The sequence below is a fragment of the Bufo gargarizans genome, chromosome 8 (genome assembly GCF_014858855.1).
Source record: "Bufo gargarizans isolate SCDJY-AF-19 chromosome 8, ASM1485885v1, whole genome shotgun sequence".
In the NCBI taxonomy this organism is placed as follows: domain Eukaryota; kingdom Metazoa; phylum Chordata; class Amphibia; order Anura; family Bufonidae; genus Bufo; species Bufo gargarizans.
In genome coordinates this window covers 69257939-69282625 of record NC_058087.1, presented here as the reverse complement: position 1 = coordinate 69282625, position 24687 = coordinate 69257939, and the positions used below count along the sequence as shown (strand labels likewise).

General features: G+C 44.3%; 1 protein-coding gene across 1 annotated transcript in view; it reads right to left on the bottom strand.

The window, feature by feature from the left end:
• LOC122945020 (potassium voltage-gated channel subfamily H member 8-like) overlaps positions 1–24687 on the bottom strand; it is a 687640-nt gene that overhangs the window by 240692 nt on the left and 422261 nt on the right. The window contains exon 4 of the mRNA XM_044303816.1: positions 20674–20694. Within this exon, the coding sequence (XP_044159751.1) occupies positions 20674–20694 (21 nt within the window). The remainder of the gene's footprint in view (positions 1–20673; positions 20695–24687) is intronic.

Sequence of the window (24687 nt, the reverse complement as noted above, 5' to 3'; positions counted from 1 at the left end):
AAGCGTTTAGTTGGATCAGGGGCGGCAAGTACAGGTGCATTCACAAGAGCCGTTTTTAGTTGCTGGAATGCCTGCTCACACTCTGGGGTCCAGACTACTATCTTAGGAAGATTCTTGCGGGTCAAATCGGTGAGGGGTTTGGCCAGGGTACTGTAGTTGGGTACAAATTTACGGTAGTATCCTGCGGTACCTAGGAATGCCAGTACTTGAGTTTTGGTCCGAGGGGTTGGCCATTTGGCTACAGCCTCTACCTTAGCCGGTTCAGGTTTTTGTTGGCCACTCCCTACCCGGTGTCCTAGGTATTGGACTTCTGCCATCCCTATATGGCACTTACTGGGTTTCAGAGTTAATCCTGCCTCCCTAATACGGTCTAGTACAGCTCCTATGTGGGTCAGGTGTTCAGTCCAGGACTGGCTGAAGATCGCTATATCATCTAGATTGGTGGCAAGCGGCGGGATTCAAACCGCACAGCAAAGCAGCAGTTCGTTGAAACAGCCATTCGGATATACCGGAGTTCAAGAATATGTGCAGTCATTCGAACGAACGGTGAATGGAGACGAATTATGCAACATTGAAACGAACTACGTTAAAGGAATTATTGGAAGCAAGGGGAAGAAAAGCCAGCAACAAAACCAAAGCTACTCTTGTGGCCGAACTCATGGAGGGGGACAGAGCGACCACTGCGGCAACTCCACAGGAGACAGAGCCAACGGAATTTGCAAGAGAGCTCAATAGCAGGTTAGCTTTTTACCCAAACACCCCCTCCGTGGAGACACTAGAAAGACTGATAGCAGATGTACACGAGTACATTGTAGCTAAGCAAAACGCTATTCAGCGAGTTGGGGAAAGAGCCCCAGCGCCCACCAGCACTACCCAGGGAAAAGCTAAGATTCCCTACCAAGCTTTTAAAAATTACACAGAAGGAGAAAGTGATATTGACGAATACCTACAGGATTTCGAAAGGTTGTGCCAGCTACACGACATCAGCCCAGCCGACCAAGTACCCCTGCTGGCAGGTAGATTGTCAGGCCGCATCGCAGAGGCATACCGAACCGTCCCAGACGAAGACATCAGGAATTATCACAAAGTCAAACAAGCCATCCTAGCACGGTATGCCATTACCTCTGAGGCATACCGACTCAAATTCCGGGACATCAAGAAACAAACAAAAGACTCACACACTGAATGGGCACACCAACTACAACGAGCCGCCAAGGGGTGGATGGAAGCGACACGGGTCACCACTATGGAAGAGATGTTCCAGTTAATAGTAATGGAGCAGTTTTTTAATGGACTAACCACAGAACTGCAAAATTGGGTACGAGATCGCAAACCCCGTACCCTACCAGAGGCAGCCAAGCTAGCTGACGAGTAGCCGTAGACATAATAGGACCCCTAGCGAAACCCAGTCCCTCCGGTAAGAAATACATCTTGACCGTGGTGGACTACGCCACTAGATACCCAGAGGCAGTGGCGTTTACCAATGTACATGCAGAGACTATAGCCGATGCCCTTATGCAAATATTCTCCCGTATGGGATTTCCCTGGGAGATTATATCGGATAGGGGCACCCAGTTCACTGCAGAGGTCACCCACCAACTCTGGAAAGTGTGTGGGGTGAAACCGATCTTAAACTCCGCCTACCACCCCCAGTCCAACGGGCTCTGTGAACGGTTTAACGGAACACTTAAACAGATGATCCGCACGTTCATAGACACTCAAAAAGACTGGGAACGGTTTTTGCCCCACTTGCTCTTTGTCTATAGGGAAGTACCCCAAGAATCCACGGGATTCTCCCCTTTTGAATTATTGTTCGGGAGGAGAGTGAGGGGTCCCTTAGACCTTATCAGAGAACACTGGGAGGGAGGGGTAACTACGAATGGTACCCCTATTGTTCCATACGTGCTGGAGTTTAGGGAACGCTTGGAGGCTCTGACCCAGGCGGTATGTACTAACCTCCAAGCGGCCCAACAACGACAGCGCAGATGGTATGATAAGGGGCCAGGGACCGCAGCTTTCAGGTCGGGCAGAAGGTGTTAATCCTACGGCCAGTCCCTAATGACAAGCTGCAGGCCTCCTGGCAGGGCCCATACAAGGTGGTGGAGCAAATCTGTGATACCACCTATGTGATCGGCCCGTGCGCTGGAGCAGGGGGCAGACGCATGCTCCATGTGAACATGCTGAAGCCCTACTACGAACGCATAGAAGAGGTGACTGCTATTTGCGCCTCTGCCGCAGAGGACTTTGACAATTTACCTCTCCCAGACCTCCTAGAGAAAGAGGGCCAGAAAGAGGACCTGGAAGAGGTTCAGTTAGGTGAACGGCTGAGTCCCCAGGAAAGGGCACAGGTTCATAGTCTAATAAGGGAAAAAGGAACCACTTTTTCTAATATCCCTGGGTACACCCCGTTAGCCACCCACAGAGTAGAAACACCAGGGCAGACCCCTCTCCGCCAACCTCCTTACCGCATACCTGAATCTGTAAAGGATAATATGTGCAAGGAAATTGAAGAAATGCTAAAACTAGGAGTCATAGAGCACTCTGAAAGCCCTTGGGCCTCCCCAGTAGTTCTGGTGCCGAAGCGGGATGGGACTACCCGCTTCTGCGTAGACTACCGGAGGCTTAATGATAAGACCATATCCGATGCCTACCCTATGCCCCGGATAGACGAGCTCCTGGACAAAATGGCCAGGGGCCAATACCTCACCACAATAGATCTTTGTAAGGGGTATTGGCAGATTCCCCTAGCCGAAGACGCCATCCCTAAGTCGGCGTTTGTCACCCCGTTTGGCCTGTACCAGTTTAAGGTCATGCCATTCGGGATGAAAAACGCTCCGGCTACTTTTCAGAGGATGGTGGATCGGCTATTGGATGGGTTCCAGGAGTACGCTTGCGCCTATCTAGATGATATAGCGATCTTCAGCCAGTCCTGGACTGAACACCTGACCCACATAGGAGCCGTACTAGACCGTATTAGGGAGGCAGGATTAACTCTGAAACCCAGTAAGTGCCATATAGGGATGGCAGAAGTCCAATACCTAGGACACCGGGTAGGGAGTGGCCAACAAAAACCTGAACCGGCTAAGGTAGAGGCTGTAGCCAAATGGCCAACCCCTCGGACCAAAACTCAAGTACTGGCATTCCTAGGTACCGCAGGATACTACCGTAAATTTGTACCCAACTACAGTACCCTGGCCAAACCCCTCACCGATTTGACCCGCAAGAATCTTCCTAAGATAGTAGTCTGGACCCCAGAGTGTGAGCAGGCATTCCAGCAACTAAAAACGGCTCTTGTGAATGCACCTGTACTTGCCGCCCCTGATCCAACTAAACGCTTTCTTGTCCACACAGACGCTTCTATGTTTGGATTGGGGGCAGTACTGAGCCAATCGGAGAAGATGGCGGCGAGCATCCAGTGGCTTACTTGCTTTGAGCATGGAGTATATTCGCTCCCTCACCGACCTGCAGGAGCTGGAGGAGGCCTATGCGCGGCTGTGCGCCGAGGAGATAGAGGTGGAGACGGAGCTGGAGGAGCTGTTGGGACAGCAGGGGTCGGTAGAGAAAAAGATGTTGGCCTTACAGCGGATGGGGCCGAACCTGCAGCTGATAGAAGGAGACGCTCAGCAGTTGTCGGGGATGATAACCTTCACCTGTAACCTGGCCGAGAACGTCAGCAGTAAGGTCCGACAACTGGACCTCGCCAAGAGCCGGCTCTATCAAGCAATACAGCGAGCGGATGACATACTGGATCTGAAGTTCTGTATGGACGGTGTGCAGGGTGCGCTGAAGAACGAGTAGTACGAGCAGGCAGCAGCGCACATACACCGCTACCTGTGCCTGGACAAATCCGTCATCGAGCTCAGCCGGCAGGGACAAGAAGGCAGCATGATTGATGCCAACCTACAGCACCTGCAGGAGGCCGAGAAGCAGCTGAAGGTCCTTGTAAGTGAGAAGTTTGATCCAGCAACTACCTCCGGAGACTTGCCGCAGGTGGAGCGATTCTTCAAGATCTTCCCACTGCTGGGGCTGCATGAAGAGGTACAGACAAGAAAGACATTCGATAAGTGGCGATGTTTGCCACATATCCCATCCGCACAATGTATTTTATTTTATGTATCAAAACAGTATTCTTAAATGTTAATTCACCGTTATACTCTCAATTTATTTTATCAGCTATCATCTTAATATAGTTCAGCCTTGAGATGCTGAAGAGAATTAGTTTTAAATGTACTGGCTCCTTCCTTCTTGCCTGTCTATGCAATGATTTCATTAGGAACTATCTCCCACAAGCTGAAAGATTCAGCAGAGTAATAATGCAGCATTTAAGTGTAACAGATGTCTATATAAGAGCTGTTTATTTAGTACTGAAAATGCCATTGGATTTTGTTACGAAAAAGCATGGAACCTTTCCCCATGAAGCCATCCATGTGAATCTTCTGTGATATAAGGCTGTAGAAAACCCTCTTTATTTGTTTCCAAAAGCCTAGAGCATGCCCAATGTTTAAAACCTTTATCAACTAACTTCAGGACATTATCTATGTGGCCTTCCTGGTCTTCATCTTTTAACCCCAGTACAGGGATCTGGAAACAGCTGCAAGAAAACCACCAGGTCACTACCTCTTGACGTAGTCTCTGTTCAGTGACAGCTGACCCAGACAGGTCAAGAGATACCAGTGCATGGCATCAAGTTGAAAAGGCAAAATCGCAATTGTGGTAGATGAGCCAAAGTCATGGCATCCAGAGTACGTTCAATCTGGTTAATAGTCCAAAGATTTTGGGAGCACAAGGACAATTTGGGAGGCAGGCATAAGTCAGGATAGACAGCAGAGGGTTAAATCAGGTAACAGGCTAAGGTCCTGCATCGGAAATTAAAACAGAACAGCAGCGCATCTTTGCAGGGACTAGCAAGCTAGAAAACCTATTGTTCAGGCACCATAGGTGAAGAAGCCTTATAACACTCAGGAATAGCAGCCATTGGCTGAGGACAGAATGTGATGCATGCGCTTCCCTTTATGAGTCAGGGAGAGTGTGCATACCCTAGAATAAGCAGAGGAGAAGAGACCCAACAGTGCCTGTGGAGTAGAGAAAGGACAGAAGGCACGGACTTCCCTTATACCCAAATTACTCCATGGGTAAGTGTTCTGAAGGCCATAGCTAATGGGGGAGAGATGAGACACCAGCAAGTACAGACCACCAGTAAAACAATGGGTGATTAATGTATCATTCTGGAGGGACCGACCACTGGGACCCCTATGATTAGGGGTCCTAACAGATGTCCCTAATCTCCATGATTGCGGTGAGAATGAATTTGAATGGTGCATTAAAGAATGCATGCGGCTGCCTCATACAAAGTCTACATTTGGCTGTATGCATCATTCCTACTGACTCTGAAAAGGAATTCTCAAAATCATTGGAAGAGAGGGCTCCCTTTGATTTACTGCTTCATCATTTAATTTATTTGAATGATATTAACAACCTACAACCTACAACAACCTAAAATTCATATTTTAATATTCTATGGTGGATGAATGGCATATATTAGGAAGCAACTGAACACATTTTAATGTTCTATGGTGGGTGAATGGGAAACATGGGCAAATGTAAGATCTGAGTGACTTTGACAAGGGCCAAATTGTGATGGCTAGACACTCTGTAAGAGCATCTCCAAAATGGCAGGTTTTATGGGGGTTTTCCAGTATACTGTATAGTAGTAGTTACTACTTCTCAAAAATGGTCCAAGGAAGGGCAGCCAATGAACTGGCGACAGGATCATAGGTGTTCATGGCTCACTGATATGTGTATGGAGTGAAGGCAAGACCTTTTGGTTTGTTCAAATAGAAGAGTTACTCGAGTGCAAATTGTTGAAAACATTAATGCTGGTTATAAATTATAGTAGAAGAAACGGGCGGTACAGCTACATACTCCACTAAATATCCCTATATGCCGATAGTAAAATGCAGACGTCAAGTGCACCGTTTCGACTGGGTATTCTGCAGTCCTGTGGTGCCACGCCAATCAAAGGCAAACAAACATAATTTCCAAAGTAGAAAAGGTAATAAGGCAGCACTCACCCAGCAGTCACTTGCATTAATGCTGGTTATATTACAGCGTTACTCTGCCCAATTACTAATAGATTTTTGATACTCTGAGACCTTACCAATTGCCCCCTTTTTGTTTGGCGTTTCATTACATATGTTATTGGAATTTCAAGCAGAAAAGTTCTACAGAATTGTGTACTGACAAGAAAGTGAGCCTCCATAGTACCTTAGTCAATATCAATACAGTCATTTAGGCAAATTTAGGAAGAATCAATACAATACAGATTGGAACCATCAATCAGCTAAACCCAGTGTATGAAAGATATGTAATAGTATGAGCACAGCAGGCTCTATTTATTACTCTAACCAACATTGAAATTATACGCTATACATTCAGTCATTTCTCTGCTGATTTATGCTAAGCTGTGACCATAAATTATAATTTTATCCACAGTAGTTTGCTATAGAATGATCTGCAATGATCTGATTACTTAGTACATTGTTTTAATGAAACAGTGACCTCTGCCTCAGTGGCACGTAAGACGAATCATACAACAGTTTTACAAATAAATGAAGATTTTGTCTTTCATTTTGGAAAAGATTGTCCACACTGTTATTAACAGTCTAAGAGGAAGCTGTATATTAAGAGCACCATCAAATACCACACATATCCTATGACGAACATCACGAGGACATTAATGTTAAGATGGTTGCTGTATCAGAACGGAATTTAAATGTGCCAAATAGAAATCCACAGGCTCATAATTTCATATGAGGAAGCTACAGATGGATGTCTCCTACATTATTGCTGGTATCTTCATAAACCCCTACAAGTCTTAGAATTTGTTTCCAAGGAATGAGCCAAACTGCAGCATTTATTGTCCCTTAAGGATGAAGTAACACCCACATGCAACAACTAAAGGTTGCATGATTTTACCGCAAAATCGTCTGCTTATTAGCTGCTACAAGTGTGTGCGGCTTGGCCCCATGCAGCCAGTCACACAGTGGGGTCGTACACTAATATAGCTACCCAAGCTTTTGTTATACTGCTTAATAGTGTGCAATAACAAAGGCAAAGCACATAACAGTGAAGTTAAATTGAGCAACCTGTGCCCCACCCTCATTGTCCTATAGGGGGGCACAAATTACTAATATTTGTATGTTGTAGCTCTACTAGCAACGTTGATTGAATCACTACAATGTGGGTGTTTGAGTGTGTTGTATGTATTATACTTTAATAAGACAGGGGGAGGAGCATAGAATGGGGTTAACATAGTCAATAATCCCTCAGATACATCTGCCGGCAATTTCCCGTCATGGTCTTAGTGCAAAGCGCTATGTGGCGGAGCTGCACAAGCTCAGGCTTTGAATCTGTGCAATCTGCTCCAGATGTCAGCTGTAACATACAGCTAGGTGTACTGCTGAAGTGGCTCTGATCCAGCCATCTAAACCCTTAGATGCCACAGTCAATAGTGACTACAGCCTCTAAGTGCTCTATAGACAGAAGGGGCTCCCTCTGTATCCCATCAGGCCCCATGTAAGATGATTACAGGTTCCCAATGGTGGCTATGACAACTGATGGCCTAACAATGCCTTTGCGGTTGTCATGTTCATCAGCCTATTAAGTTCTTCCAGAGGTAGGGTCTCTCAGTGTAATATTGATGAGTAAAACACATTACAATACATAAGTACTGTAATATATTTTACCAGAGTACTGGAAGTTTAGGTTATCTAGTGTCCTACCTTCTGTCGATTTGGATCTGCTTATAATATAGGGCCACTTTTAGTTTTATTTCCAGGGCCACTGTTAGTTTCCAGTACGCCCCAGGCTGCCTTACTTTGTTTTATATTTTTGCAACTGGGATTTTGGTACAAAAAGTTTATTTTAGGCCACATCTTCTGCTTTTCTGCTAAGTAACACCCACTTATAGATGATAGTGAAAAAACTGTTTATAACATGAAATTCAACACTGTGTGATAAAATGTGTCAAATAGTGAATCTGAGCTGCTATGTTTGCATTTTCCCAATTCATTGAGCTTCCTGACTCAGTTCCAATAAACAGGTTGAATTTCTTAAAATACGATTCCCCTAGCAATCACCGTCATTAAACAGCAGAACCAAAAATGCAGAATATGTTCTTTTCAGGAAACTGTCAATCACATCCAACAAAGTGAATGGAGAGATGACTCACTTACTGGTTGAAGGCTCATACATAATGTCCCTGGCAAGGGTATGACCTTCATAGTCCTAAACTGGCCATACACATTAGACAGGAGTTGGCTGAACAGCAGCTGAACAATCAGTGACTTCTGTCTCCCAGATGCTCTCTAGGGAGCATTTCATATAAACAGCACTCTAATGTATTAGTGTTACTTATACTTACCATAACTCCTTCACTGCTTAGATATTCAGCGAGAAATGAGTGAAATGTAACCTACAGGCTGATGGCTGAAGATGTCCTGAATGATGCTGTTACATAATCTAATATCTACAGTAGTATAGGAATTTTAGTGAACAGCAAACTAAACTGTAGAAACCAGTGTCAGGCAGCTGCTGCCAAGGCCAATAAGATAATGGGTTGCATCAAAAGGGGTATAGATGCCCTTGATGAGAACATAGTCCTACCACTTTACAAATCACTAGTCAGACCACACATGGAGTACTGTGTACAGTTCTGGGCTCCTGTAAACAAGGCAGACAGAGCAGAGCTGGAGAGGGTCCAGAAGAGGGCAATTAAAGTAATAACTGGAATGTGTGGACTACAGTACCCTGAAAGATCATCAAAATTAGGGTTATTTATTCCCAGGAATGTAACGAGGGGAGATCCTCTGCGTCTAGATGATTCTTTACAGTACGAGCAGTTAGACTATGGAACGCTGCCTGATTAGGTGGTAATAGGTGAATTCACTAAAAGAGTTTAAGAGGGGCCTGGATATATTTCTGGAGCGTAGTAATATTACAGGCTATAGCTACTAGAGAGGGGTCGTTGATCCAGGGAGTTATTCTGATTGTCTAATTGGAGTCGGGAAGGAATATTTTTCCCCTAAAGTGTGGAAAATTGGCTTCTACCTCTGTTTTTTCTGGATCAACTTGCAGGATAACAGGCTCAACAGGATGGACAGATGTCTTTTATTCTGCCTTATAAACTATGTAACTTTATTTATTGTATGCATGCTCATTTTTATTTATTTAGATCAACATTACAGAGAATCCCAGGAAAGAAAAGCCAACACCGAAAAGGTAAAGTCAATCGCATTAATAAAACATGAGATTGTATCAGATGTATAAAGTATGAACATGTGTCTCAAAGGTCATTCAGCCAAAAAGTCAACAATGAAGAATTTGTATTCAGTGCAGTATGCAACTGTTGGCATTCCTTTTACAACTCTGTAGTGCAGTTTAATTATGGCACCTGCTGTTGTGCAAAACTAATAGTGACATGTCAGAAGGTGTTTTGATCAGTAGGGCACCTGATGCTCAGATGGTGGGGGTATCAGCTCTCAGACAGCCAAGGATTAAATGACAGAAGTCAGAAGTTTAGTGAAGTGACAACAAAATAGTGAGGGTACTTTCATATGGAAATTTTTTGTGGCATTTTTTCAGCACTTTTGATAGATTCGGCCTCCAGATGTTAGCTGTATGGCTTCTTTTCGAAAATGCTGTGCGCTGTAGCTTTTGGCGTTTTCCAGGCATTTGACACCTTCCCTAAAAGTGCTGAAAATGCCTTGAAGAAAACATAAACTTAGACAGACTGTCTAGACCTGCATAAGATTTATGACAGGGGGTTAGGTTGGAAGATAAATCTGGTGCAGGGAAAGACACTTTTCCCTAACTCTTTATCAGCTTTTGGCTGGCTTACCTTGAAACTAATTTTTAATTGCAGAAATGAACAGAAATTTGGGAGCAAAATACTGCATTATAGACCATGCCCCTTTCAAGTGAAGCTCTACCCAATGTATGCCAAACCTTGCTCTATTGTTGAGCATGTCAGAAAGTGTAGAAACCCTAGAGGCTCCAAACTGCCCCAATTTGTCCTACTTATTTAGACAGACACATTAGTAAATCTGGGCCACGGTTTGCAAAGAAAATGCATAAAATGCCGCAAAAAAATGCACATGCCAAAACAAACAAAAAACCACTTGGAAGTCTGATGATTAGGGTGGGTTCACATCATGTTTTATGCCTCCGTTTGATGTACAAGCTAGAAATAAAAGGATACAAAAATACAGCACACCACATTCTTGCATCCTGCACAGTCCGGTAAAACAATTCTATGCTTTTTTTTTTTAAAGGAACTCTATGGTGAACAGATGCCACTGTATGGCACCAGGCTGAGGCATCTATTTAACGTATATGTGTTTGTAAACGTGAAAACGGATGGGAAAAAAGTTATGTGAACCCAGCCTTAGTCTGGAATGCCAGAGCCAAATTTATGCTTGTAAGGAGTCAGGACCCTTTTTAATATACACACATTTTAGGCTAGGTTCACACAACATTGCATATGGTGGAAAATACATATTCATAGTACATATCCAAAACTGGACTCTACACATTGCCCAAAAAAGTCCATTGGTAAAGGATCAGCTGGTGCATAAGTCAGCATACATCTTTTTCAACTGCATAAACATTCATATGGAGGAGTTACACAGGATAGTTGTCAGCCAAAACATTCAAGCCTATTGCCAAAATTACCTATTGCCAGGGGCGTAGCTAAAGGCTCATGGGCCCTGGTGCAAGAGTTCAGCTTGGGCCCCCCTTCCCTCAGTGCTTTGTGGCCAGGGACAGGGAAGCACATAGCCGTTGTGCTGCCTGAGACAAAATTGAAACGGCACCCCCCCACCCCCACCTCATGCAACTTAACAAGCATGGACTTTCCATAATACTGGTATCTTATGCGGCTCTTTGGGCCCCCTTAGGCTCCTGCGCCCGGTAGCGACTGCTACCTCTACACCCCCTATAGCTACGCCCCTGCCTATTGCCCATATACAGAAACAATGCAGAGCAATAGCAGATATAGGCAGTAAAAACCCTGTCCATCAACCATCAATGACATATTCTTAGGTTATTATGGGGTGGTCAATGGGAGCATGATTTTGAAGGGAAGACCATCAAAATAATACAGTGTAAACCTGGCCAAGTTACATGTCTCAGCACATAGCTGCAATATAACAAAGTATCTTAAGAATTTTTTTCTGTAAATGAATGGCTTACGTCTTGGTGTAGGGCAGAAGAGTTTGGGTTCCTAGAGTACTGGTTCCAGGGACGGGGTCTGCTAGAAGAGAGAATTCTGGAAGGAGTGGAAGAGTATTTAAACTAGAAATGAGGGGGGAGTCTAAGGAAGAGTGTAAAGTGGTAGATAGGTCATAGAATGGTTGGTGAATGAACAAATGGATGATGGGGAGGGGGAGGGGTGTTTATTAGGGCAGTGGATAGAGAGATCCACATATTACAAACCAACTATAAAAAACAAGGTGCCCACAAAATCTCAAGTATTCACATTCTGAGAATTGAATGTGAAAAATTAAATATTAACTTAAAATGCATATTCGCAAATACCAGAAGCCTAGTAAGCAAAATGGGGAACTGGAATCTATTGTAAAGGAGGAACACATAGATGTAGTTGGTGTGGCATGGACTCACGTGACTGGGTTTTACATTCTTTAGACAGGACAGGGCCAATTGACAAGGAGGTGAATGTGTCTGTATGTTAGGAGTGATATGAAAGCAAGTGTGAATGAAGCAATTGTGGGTGAAGATGGTAAGGATGTTGAAACCGTATGGGTGGAATTACATAGGGGAACACAGAGGAGACATTCATCTGTACAACCAAAAATAGTGGGCAACACAGACTGGTACAGTGGTCATAAATATGGGGTCATGATTCTGCCTTAACTGCAAAGGGAAGAAAATTCCTCAACTTGCTGCTGTACCAATTTGTGACCAGTTTGTAGAAGATCCCACTAGGGATGATGCACTGTTAGATTTGGTAATTTCTAACAATACAGAGTTTGTCGGAAATGTAATTGTTCATAAAAACAGTTGGTAACAGTGTCCATAAAATAATTATATTTCGCCTGAGCTGTGAAAAGAAAATTCTGCCTGGGAGGACAAAAACACAATTTAAAAAAAAGTTAATTTCCCCGGACCGAGGTCAGCACTTTAGGACATAGACCATCATCACAGAATAATGCAGAGGATAAATGGGAGACCTTTAAATCTACAGTACTTTGGGTAATTTTACCACAAAAGTTATCCCTACAGATATTTAATATTAATGGCTAAATTTAAACCCAAAAGGGTGATTCAAAAAAGAGGGGTTAAAATAACCTTCTTAAAACCTGGATGCACATCCAGGCTATAAAAGAGATATAAAGATTTTGGCGCCAGTGGGGTGGCTCACATAAAAAGATAAAAGGTACCGTTACCAGGTGGGTGGAGGGGAGGGAGTGTGGTTGGGAGTGGAGGGTAAGGGGGGGGGGGGGGAATAAATTGGAACGTATCCAGGTAGGCTGCTCAGTGGTTACGTGTGTAGGGAACACGTTTTGGACAGTCATAGAACAATCGTAGCAAAAAACACTGGAGAGCGCCAATCATAGACACAGATCCGGGGGGGATGGGGAATTTGAATAATTAAACCATAAGCTAAATGGACAGATAGCGGTGTATCAATTTATGATATACCAAATTGTTATAAATCAAAGATGTTGTATCGTGAATAAAATGTGAATTAAAATATAAAATATAGAAGAACAATAAGTCTCCACTCACTTCACTGGGGGGGGCGGGGACGGACCACTAGGATAAGCTCAAGACATTCCCCCCCAGCCGGGATCGCCTGTAGTATTGTAGAAGTAGAGGTCAGCCTCACAGTCGTGCAAAAGATGTGGAACACAGCACTCGGATAAAACGGCTTCTTCTCACTTCCTTTATTTTATATATAAAGGGACATTAAGAACTCATGCACATGAATGTATCTTTTGGTCCGCATATGGTCTGCAATTTGTGAGGGTCGGATGCGAACTAATTCACTTCAGTGGGGCCACAAAAGATGTTGACAGCACACTGTGTGCTGTCCGCATCCGTATGTCCATTCCCCGGCCCTGCAAAAATATAGAACATGTCCTATTCTTTTCCATTTTACAGACAAGGATATGACTATTCCATTAGGGGCCAGACCTTCCATTCTGCAAAATTCGGAAAGCACATGGCTAGTATCCGTGTTTTGCGGATCCGTAATTTGCAGACTGCAAAACAGCCAATGGGCGTATGCATGAACCCTAACTTGATAACTGTCTCATACAAACAGTAGGGTGAACATTAGTGTTGAGCGAATTGAAGTGAAACTAATGGACTTAGTTAAATAGTTACATAGTTGTTAAGGTTGGAAAAAGACAAAAATCCATCAAGTTTAACCTGTAATCCTGCTATATCAATCCACGAAACAAATCTCTGGATCAATGTCCTTCTTTTTTCTAAAAAGGAGTTGGGCTAAAGGTAAAGGGTGTGTAGAACAATACTTCTATACATTGTCATAAGCCTCAATGTTATTTTGAATTAAAAAGTCATCTAAACCTTTTTTGAAGCCATCTACTGTATTTCCTGTGACCAGTTCCTGCTGCTATTCCAGAGATTCACAGACCTTACTGTTAAAAATGCTTGTTTCCTCTTATGACTGAATCTTTTTTTTCTCCAGGCATAGGGAGTGGCCCCTTGTTTTTTGAGGGGTTTTAACACAGAATAGCTTCCCTTGATATTTTTGTATGGTCCGCTTATATATTTGTATAGGTTAATCATGTCCCCCATTAGACGTCTTTTTTCAAGGCTAAACAAATTCAGTCCATTTAATCTTTGCTCATAACTAAGATCTTTCAGGCCGATTATGAGTTTAGTTGCTCTCCTCTGTACTTTTTTTTAACTCCAAGGCATCCTTTTTATGGACTGGTACCCAGAACTGAACTGCATATTCCAGATGAGGTCGCACCAGTGCTTTGTAAAGTGGTAATATTACATCCCTGTCCCACGAGTCCATACCACTTTTAATACAAGACAAAATTCTGTTGGCCTTAGAGGCAGCTGACTGGCATTGCATGCTGTTATTTAGCCTATGATCTACTAATACACCCAGATCCTTCTCAACAAGTGACTCTCCCAGTTTTACGCCCCCTAGGACATATGCTACATGCAGATTATTAGCCCCCAAGTGCATAACTTTACATTTGTCTATATTGAACCTCATTAGACAAGTGGAGGCCCAAACAGTAAGTTGGTCCAAGTCAGTTTGTAACTTATTAACATCTTCCATAGACTGGACTGTACTACAAAGTTTGGTGTCATCTACAAAAATGGACTATTAATCCCATCCTCTATGTCATTATTGAATAAGTTAAATAATAGCGGACCGATCACTGAACCTTGGGGTACACCACTTATAACCGGGGACCATTCAGAGTAGGAATCATTGACCACAACTCTACGATTGTGAGGCCAATTTTCAATCCAATTGCAAATTATATTTTCTAAACCAATAGACCTCAATTTACCCATTAGTCATCCATGTGGGACAGTATAAAACACCTGTGCAAAGTCCAAAAACACAATAATCGACAGCCTTCCCTTTGTCCAGGCTTCTACTCACCTCCTCATAAAAACAAATCAGTCTGACAACTTCTGTTCTTAGTAAAACTATGTTGGCTATCATTTATTATATTATTGACAGTTACATAATCCTATATGCGGTCCTGTAGAAGGCCCTCAAACATTTTGCCCAGTATGGATGTTAAGATTACTAGTCTATAATTTCTTTGTGAAGACCTGGCACCTTTTTTGAAAATGGGCACCACATTTGCCTCGTACCAGTCTCTTGGTACAATGCCTGTCATTAAAGAATCTGTAAATATTGTGAACCAAGGCAAAGCAATAACTGAACTGAGCTCCTTTAGAACTCTAGGATGTAATCCATCTGGACCTGGGGCCTTGTTCGCTTTTAATTTTTTAGTATATTAAGGACCATATGTACAGTCATCCAGGTTGTATATACAGAGCTAAAAAAAAACATTTAGGAGCTCTGCCTTCTCTTGATCCCCAGTGACCAGCACCCAGTTACCATAATTTGGGGGCCCTATTTGTTCTAACCTTGTTTTTTTTTTTTGCATTTATGTATTTGAAGAATGTTTTGATCTGATTTTCAGGAAAAATTTCAGTTGCCCCAAAGCCGAATTTTCTCACGCTTCATAACAAATCAATTTTTCCTGAAATGCAGGTAAATAAACTGATTTCATCCCTTTGCTTACGGAGAGGCCATTGCGGCCACCTTGATTGAAGAAATGGTGCAAAATCTCGAGTGTGTGATGACGTGTGACGTCACTATTTCAGCACGCTAGCTGGGCGACATCATCAGTGATTACATCATCTCGCCCTGCCAGTGTGATGACTACATCACCACGCAGGATTTTACGTGGTTTCTTCAATCAAGATGGCTTCAATGGCCTCTCCATGACAAATGGATAAGGTGAGTATGTACTGTATATTTTTTTTTACCCTGATTAACCCCTGAAAGGTCTCAATTTTAATGTCAGATGCCTTGATCAGTGATGAATGCGGCTTCTGAGGGGTTCAATGACGGGAGGCGGCGTGATCGTCCTTCTCCATCATTGCGTCTGCTACATAAAATGCAATACAATTCGTGATGAAGTAATTCGGAACAAATCAAATTTCTTTGTGAAATTTGGTGAAGCAGCCAAATCGAATTTTTCATAACTCTGCTCATCTCTATTTATGACTCTTGACTTTTCTTACCATTTACAAATGCTCCAAGTATCCTAATATCTGACAGCCGCATTGAACACATTCAGCTCACGTCTTTCTATCACAAACGGACACATAAAAATCTTGGCCCTATAAAACATGATAAACTAGCTAGAAAACCAGACTTTGTTTTGAGTGTATTTTATTGAAGGACCTCTGTGGATTTTACTTGGAGCTGAGATGGAAGTTTGGAAACCCTGTGTAGCTACTTCAGATCAAATGTACCTCTATTCAATCAACTGCAAAAGCAGAAAGGCAGACACTTAAAAATGGTACATGCAAAGAAGAGAGGAATAAAAACTGCTGAATAGAGAACACATGACAAAAGCTAACCCAGAATCTTTATAATATATAAGTGATCTCATGCTGGCTACTTGTGGTGCACAATGCTGAAATATAAAAACCAACTATTGATTTTATGTCTGGATTTGCTTTTGCAGGTGGTAAACTTGTAAGAGGGTTGAAAATAGCTTTACCTCTCCAGGCAGAAACCATAACTTTTGCTAACTTTAGTTGCTCTTGGCTACCGTTGACCAATAAATTGTTAAGTGACTGCTACCTAGATCATGCTATCACGATCGGCGTAACTGTCACATACGTGACACAGAGGGAGGGAAAGAGGGAGGCCCTGCCCTAGTGAGAGGGAAGGTGGTGACCCCTGACTCACCTTGCGACTGGCGCCTGGCTGCCCTGTCGTCCCTAGACGCGTTCCTCACCCGTACGCCGATCACGTGCCTAAAACCCTGGCTTTCCCTAGGATGAGCCCTAGATGGTGAACAGGGCGGTGGGAACACTAGTCCGCACCACTAGCTCTAAAGGAAAACACCAAGGGGAGGACAGACAATACAAACTAAACATATAATCCCAGGAGGGCAACAACAGGAGACAACAAAAGCTCAACAGGGATCCGGAGGGAAGCACTCTGGAACAACAACCAGATTCTCAGCTCCAGTGGGTCAGCATAGATGTCCAGGCAGGAAGCTCTATAACTGGCAACAAGAGAAGTGTGAGAGGAGAATATAAGGAGTTTGGGAGTGGCAGACAAGAAACAGCTGAGGAGGAGAAGCTACGGATCCCTGAGTGAGACAAAAAGGATAGCAAGGCAAACACAGAAAACAAACACTAAGAAACACCGTGATCTTTAGACATAGAGCGCGCAGCCACCCGCTGCGACTTCCTGACCCCGGGTATAACGGAGTCAGACGTGGCTCTTGACACCCTCGTGACAGTACCCCCCCTTTCACGAGGGGCCTCCGGACACTCAGGACCAGGTCTCTCCGGATGAGAGACATGGAAAGCCTGAATCAACCTGTTGGCGTTTACCTCTGACGCTGGAACCCACATTCTTTCCTCGGGACCGTAACCCCTCCAATGCACCAGATACTGAAGAGAGAGGCGGACCCGACGAGAATCAACAATTCTGGATATTTGAAACTCCAGATTACCATCCACAACAACAGGAGGAGGTGGCAGCGGTGATGGTTCTAGAGGTGGAACATACTTCTTGAGCAGCGACTTATGGAAGACGTTATGGATCTTAAAAGTCTGAGGTAGCTCCAGGCGAAAAGCCACAGGGTTAATGACGGCTACAATTTTATAAGGACCAATGAACCTAGGACCCAGTTTCCAAGAGGGAACCTTCAACTTAATATTCCTAGTAGACAACCACACATAGTCATTCACTCCTAGGTCCGGACCTGGTGACCGTTTCTTATCGGCCATGCATTTGTATTTACCACTCATATTTTTCAAGTTAGCTTGCACCTTCTGCCATACCGATGAAAGAGATGAAGAAAACCGTTCCTCTTCGGGAACCCCAGAAGACCCCCCCTCTTTGAAAGTACAAAATTGGGGATGAAAACCGTATGCACCAAGAAATGGTGACTTGCCAGTGGATTCCTGACGGCGATTATTTATGGCAAACTCGGCTAACGGTAAATATGATGACCACACCTCTTGGTTTTCAGACGCAAAACACCTTAAATATGTTTCTAGGTTTTGGTTGGTACGCTCAGTCTGTCCATTCGACTGAGGATGGAAAGCTGAGGAAAAGGATAAGTGTACCCCTAAACGGGTACAAAAAGCTTTCCAAAACTTAGAAATAAACTGGGTTCCCCGATCCGAAACCACATCGGAAGGGACCCCGTGAAGCTTCACGATTTCACTGATAAACACCTGAGCAAGAGTCTTAGCATTAGGAAGTGCGGGTAGCGCAATAAAGTGTACCATTTTGCTAAACCTGTCTACTACTACCAAGATAACTGTTTTACCCGCAGACAAAGGTAAGTCAGTGATGAAATCCATTGATAGATGTGTCCATGGTCTATTGGGGATGAAAAGTGGCAATAAAGACCCTGCTGGACGTGTATGAGAGACTTTCGCGCGTGCACAAGTAGAACAAGTAGACACGAAATCTATTACATCCTGACGCAACCTTGGCCACCAAAAACGACGAGACAATAGCTCCAAGGTTGCTTTACTACCCGGGTGCCCAGCAAGTGCCGAATTATGATGTTCCTTCAATAACTCAAGACGCAGGTTTAACGGTACAAACAATTTCTCTGAGGGGCAAGAGGCCGGGGCGTCCCCCTGGGCCTCTAACACCTTTCCCTCTAGAACAGAGTGTACAGCAGAGACAACCACTCCTCTTTGTAAAATAGGTACCGGATCACTAACATTACCTCCTCCAGGGAAACTACGAGACAATGCGTCTGCCTTGGTATTTTTTGCCCCAGGACGATAGGTGATTACAAAGTTAAATCTGGTAAAGAATAGCGACCACCTAGCTTGTCTAGGGGTGAGACGCTTAGCCGATTCTAGGTACAGAAGGTTTTTGTGATCCGTAATTACCGTGACGGGGTGGATTGCTCCCTCTAAGAAGTGACGCCACTCTTCAAACGCCAGTTTAATCGCCAACAGTTCCCTATTTCCAATATCATAGTTCTTTTCTGCTGCAGATAATTTTTTGGAAAAGAAAGCGCAAGGACGCCATTTGCCAGGAGACGGACCCTGAGACAATACAGCCCCCACTCCCACCTCCGACGCATCAACTTCAACAATAAAAGGCTGGGAGACATCAGGTTGAATTAGGACAGGTGCCGAGGTAAATCTCTCTTTTAGAGAGGAAAATGCAATTTTAGCGGCGTCAGACCATTTAGAAAAATCAGTCCCCTTCCTAGTCATGTCAGTAAGGGGTTTAACGATCACTGAATAATTTTTAATAAACTTTCTGTAGAAATTTGCGAAACCCAAAAACCGTTGTAGAGCTTTATGGTTCTCAGGAAGATCCCAATCTAAAATTGCCTGGACCTTCCCAGGATCCATACGGAAACCTGAAGCAGATAATAGATATCCCAGGAATTGTATTTCCTGAACGGCGAAGACACATTTTTCAATTTTCGCATATAATTTATTCGTCCGTAGGACCTGCAGTACTTGCCTGACATGTACTTCATGTGTTTTCAGATCAGCCGAATAAATTAAGATATCATCTAGGTATATGACTACAAACCTGCCGATGAGATGACTAAAAATATCATTAACGAAATGTTGGAAGACAGCAGGGGCATTGGTCAGACCGAAAGGCATGACTAAATTTTCGTAATGCCCCTCAGGGGTGTTAAAAGCTGTCTTCCACTCATCCCCTTCCTTGATACGAATCAGATTGTAGGCCCCCCTAAGATCAAGTTTGGAGAACCACCTAGCACCCGCAATCTGATTAAAAAGGTCAGGAATGAGAGGAAGAGGGTATGGGTCTCGGACGGTTATCCGGTTTAACTCACGGAAATCTAGGCAAGGACGCAGGCCCCCATCTTTCTTTTTAACAAAGAAAAACCCTGCAGCCACGGGTGAAGAAGAGGGTCTGATGTGTCCCTTGGCCAGACTCTCGGAGATATAATCTTTCATGGCTTGTCTCTCGGGACCCGAAAGATTATACAACCTGGACTTGGGTAATTTTGCACCGGGAATCAGGTTAACCGGGCAATCATAAGGACGATGAGGTGGTAGCTTCTGACAACCCTTTTCAGAAAAAACGTCCTCAAAGTCCGAAATAAATGTAGGTAGGGAAGCTATGGAGGCGATTAAGCAATTGTTATTTAAGCAATTCTCTCTGCAATGCTCACTCCACTCCAATATCTCCCTGGCCTGCCAATCCACCACTGGATTGTGCGCTACCAACCAGGGAAGACCCAATACCACAGGAGAGGGAAGGCCCTCCAGAACGTAACATGAAAGACGCTCCTTATGGTGGTCCCCTACCCGAAGATGTAAGTTATGGACAACGTGAGTGAGGTTTCTCTGAGACAGAGGAGCAGAGTCAATAGCGAATATGGGAATGGGTCTCTGCAGCGTACAGAGAGACAAACCCATAGTGCGGGCAAAATGGGCATCTATCAAATTTACCCCTGCACCACTGTCTAGAAAAAAAGAAATAGACTCCGTCTTAACACCAAAAACAATAACCGCTGGCAACACAAATTGAGATGTTCGTATGGAGGAAACGTATACCCCCCGGCTGACATCCTCCGCACAGCCTGGGGTTAGTAGTTTTCCGACGGTCTTTTGTTTTTGGGAAAGGAGGGACAGACATTAATGAAATGACCCTTCCCCCCACAGAAAAAACAAGCCCCCCACCTACGGCGAACCTCAGGAGGACGGACCTGACGAGAAGTTCCTCCTAGCTGCATAGGCTCATCCAAGTCAGTGCAGACTAACTGCTGCTTGGGAGAGGTTACCGATTGCTCAGGAATTTTCGATCTCTCCCTAAGACGTCTATCTATCCTGATAGAGAGGGACATAACAGCATCAAGGGAAAGGGGGGTCTCATACAGCGCCAGCGCATCCTTAACCCTTTCAGATAACCCAGAGCAGAACTGACTCCTGAGAGCCGGGTCGTTCCACTGAGTATCCGTAGCCCACCTGCGGAACTCTGAGCAATATTCCTCTGCTGGCCGATCTCCCTGTAGGAGTCTCCGTAACTTCGACTCAGCCAGGGCGACACGGTCAGGGTCATCATATATGAGACCCAAAGCCCCAAAAAATCCCTCCACTGACCGGAGAGCCTGGGAACCAGGGGGTAACGAGAACGCCCAGGATTGCGGGTCCCCCTGAAGCAGGGAAATAACAATCCCCACCCGCTGTTCTTCATTACCTGAGGAGTAAGGGCGCAGCTTAAAATATAATTTGCAGGCCTCACGGAACAACACAAATTTGTCCCTTCCCCCAGAGAATCTGTCAGGAAGAACAACCTTGGGTTCTGTAACAACCTGGTTACCCATAGCAACCGCTGGGCTTGCGGTCTGCTGCATTTGCTGCTGTTGTTGGAGGACAGACGCCTTCAATCCTGCCACCTCCAAAGACAGGCCTTGTAGCTGTTTTGCCAAAGCAGCAATAGGATCCATATTGGATTCTAAGTAGAGAAAAAAAAAAATTATATATATATATATTTTTTTTTCCTCAAAAAAAATAAGGGCCAGTTATAATATCACGATCGGCGTAACTGTCACATACGTGACACAGAGGGAGGGAAAGAGGGAGGCCCTGCCCTAGTGAGAGGGAAGGTGGTGACCCCTGACTCACCTTGCGACTGGCGCCTGGCTGCCCTGTCGTCCCTAGACGGGTTCCTCACCCGTACGCCGATCACGTGCCTAAAACCCTGGCTTTCCCTAGGATGAGCCCTAGATGGTGAACAGGGCGGTGGGAACACTAGTCCGCACCACTAGCTCTAAAGGAAAACACCAAGGGGAGGACAGACAATACAAACTAAACATATAATCCCAGGAGGGCAACAACAGGAGACAACAAAAGCTCAACAGGGATCCGGAGGGAAGCACTCTGGAACAACAACCAGATTCTCAGCTCCAGTGGGTCAGCATAGATGTCCATGCAGGAAGCTCTATAACTGGCAACAAGAGAAGTGTGAGAGGAGAATATAAGGAGTTTGGGAGTGGCAGACAAGAAACAGCTGAGGAGGAGAAGCTACGGATCCCTGAGTGAGACAAAAAGGATAGCAAGGCAAACACAGAAAACAAACACTAAGAAACACCGTGATCTTTAGACATAGAGCGCGCAGCCACCCGCTGCGACTTCCTGACCCCGGGTATAACGGAGTCAGACGTGGCTCTTGACACCCTCGTGACACATGCCAGCATTGCAAATATTATGTACAGTATAAGCTGTATACTCCATGTGTGACGTTCTATGTGACATGTAGCGTGCCTTTAACCTGAAGCGAGATACCAGATAATATGGACTAATGTGGTTGGGAGGCATACACTTTGTCGCTAAAACCCCCCCGTTTGATCCAAATTTCAGTGAGCATTTTAACAGATTAACCCTTGACAGCCCTCAATTGTTATCTCAGATGCCACGATCAGAGATGAACACGGCATCTGAGGGGTTCAATGATGAGGGGCGGGCGCAATCACCGGGAAGAGGGGGGGGGGGTTAATAGGGGATAGGGGGGGGGCACGTTACCTTTCAATAGAGGTGAGTGCAGTGCCTCAGAGGATCACTGCAAAGGGTGAATTACTGCTAAAAGGGTTTATATACTGCTAAAAGGGTTAATATATTGTTGCTGGGTTAAATGTTGTGATTTGTTATTAAACTATTTATGCACTATGTATACCTAATAGCAATGTATGGCTAATATATGGTTAATACTGGCAGACTGGTTAGGTTACTAGGGTGATGGGCTGGGTCCACCCTCTGGTTAGTGAGTAGAGTCTTCACAGAGCAGATCTACAGACAGGACCTACATTTGCAAGCTCCTCCAGGCTGGGCCGAAGGCCAGAGAACCTTTCTCTCCGAGACCACAGATGCCAAAAAAGCAACTTTATTATTAGAGCACTTCTGAAGGAAAGAGACCAGCCATCTCAGAAGGTCCAGAGCCTTAAAGGTTGTGCTAAAGGTAGCAAGATACTTTTTCATTTGTGACAGAAAGTCTTTGCTGCCCCCAGTAACCACCACAGTTTTGGGCCACTGGCCACCCAGATCTCATTCTGCACACCACAGTGGGAAATGCAGTCCTTATTGTGAGAGTTTTACATGCTGTGCTTCTTTGGAGAGACTGCAAAGTATCCTTAGAAAGAGAGTCAGGGATTACTATTGCCATCATTGCCACTGCCCATACTCAGATATTGGGATTAGGGATGAGCAAATTTCATATTTTAAAATTCAAGTTTAGGTTCAGGTTGTGGTATAATCTGAATTGTGTTATGGATTCCGTTGCCACTGACCATAATGCAATTCAATGACAGAAAATGCCTTTAGCTGCATTCCGTTATTCATTCCATCATAGTAGAAGTCTATGGCCTGCATAACGGATCAGTCTGGTTTCCGTAATGCTGGAGTCCTTCGCTCATCCCTAATTGGGAGGAGACTATATTGTGATATGCTTTGGAGCTGTGCCGTTTTCTGCTATTTGTACTGCTACTCCCATCATCAATTCAGTGATGAAAACTTTATTTATTGCAACCTCTGGATCTGGTCATGATTCCATCATCCACCCACTGGACGAGCATCTATACTCCTGCTTTGCACCCTGCCAACTATCTAACTTCAAGGGCAACCAAACTACCATCAGACAGGAGCGTGAGAAAGTCAGGGAAGAAATTCACTGTGTACAACCCGGGGAGCACCAGAGTGAGGACTGCGATGAACTGTTAGGGCTGATATCTATCTCCCATCCTCGCCTCCTCTCGGGGTTGTTGCTTATGCTATGTGATAGCAACTGTAGATCCTCTTTTTCTGCACAGATTGCTTGTTTTATATCAGTTTATAGTCGTAGGCTTTTTACATACCGTATATGTCTGTACTGCAGTGCATTATGTCAGTTACAATAAATCTGACATATTGTAGATGCCTATTCAGTTTATTAACAGGCCCTGGTTTCAGTCATCAAGCAGTAAGCAGTCATTGCATAAGAAAGTGATAGACCCTTGATTTATAATCAGACACCATCCAAAATATAATGGAGGAACAGATAAGGAAATATTACATTATTGTTTGAGGATAACATGCAAATATGCTACCATAATATACCTGCCATATAGTGATAGAATCATCTGCAGCTATAAGTGATTTCCAAACCTATTACTAGTGTTAAGTTAATCGAAGTGAAATGAATTGACTTTGATCTCAAAAAGTTTCCTCTCGCTTCGTGGTAACAAATACATTTTCCCTGAAATGCCGGTAAAAAAAAAAATACAAAAAAAACCGGACAAGAATAGGACATGTTATATTTTTTTTGCGGGGCCACGGAACGGAGCAACGGATGCGGACAGCACACGGAGTGCTGTCCGCATCTTTTGCGGCCCCATTGAAGTGAATGAGTCCGCATCCGAGCCGCAGAAACTGTGGCTCGGATGCGTACCCGAAAAACGGTCGTGTGCATGAGGCCTTACTTGCAGAGAGGCCGTTGTGGCCATCTTGATTAAAGAAACCACATGAAATCTCGTGGGTGATCAGCAATGAACGCGGCATCTGAGGGGTTTAATGGCGGGGGCGGCGCAATCGCATTTCCCTGCAATTACACCGGTTAAATACAATGGAATGCGATTTGTGACAAAGTAATTCGTAACGATTCGAATTTCTTATCAAATCAAATTTTTGATAACTTCGCTCATCTCTACTTATTGCCAAAGGGGGACCCATGAAATACAGGTCAGGTTCCGCATTTTTTGTTAGGGTCCATTCAGACCGAGATTATCCTTCTGTGGAACCTCGTTGTTTGGTATCACCTAAAAGCTGTCGTATCGTATCCTGATCAAGTCCTTTGAATCACAGCCAAGTGAGGCAGCGAGACACTTTCCTTTGAACTTAAAAGAAAATGCCTATTCTTGT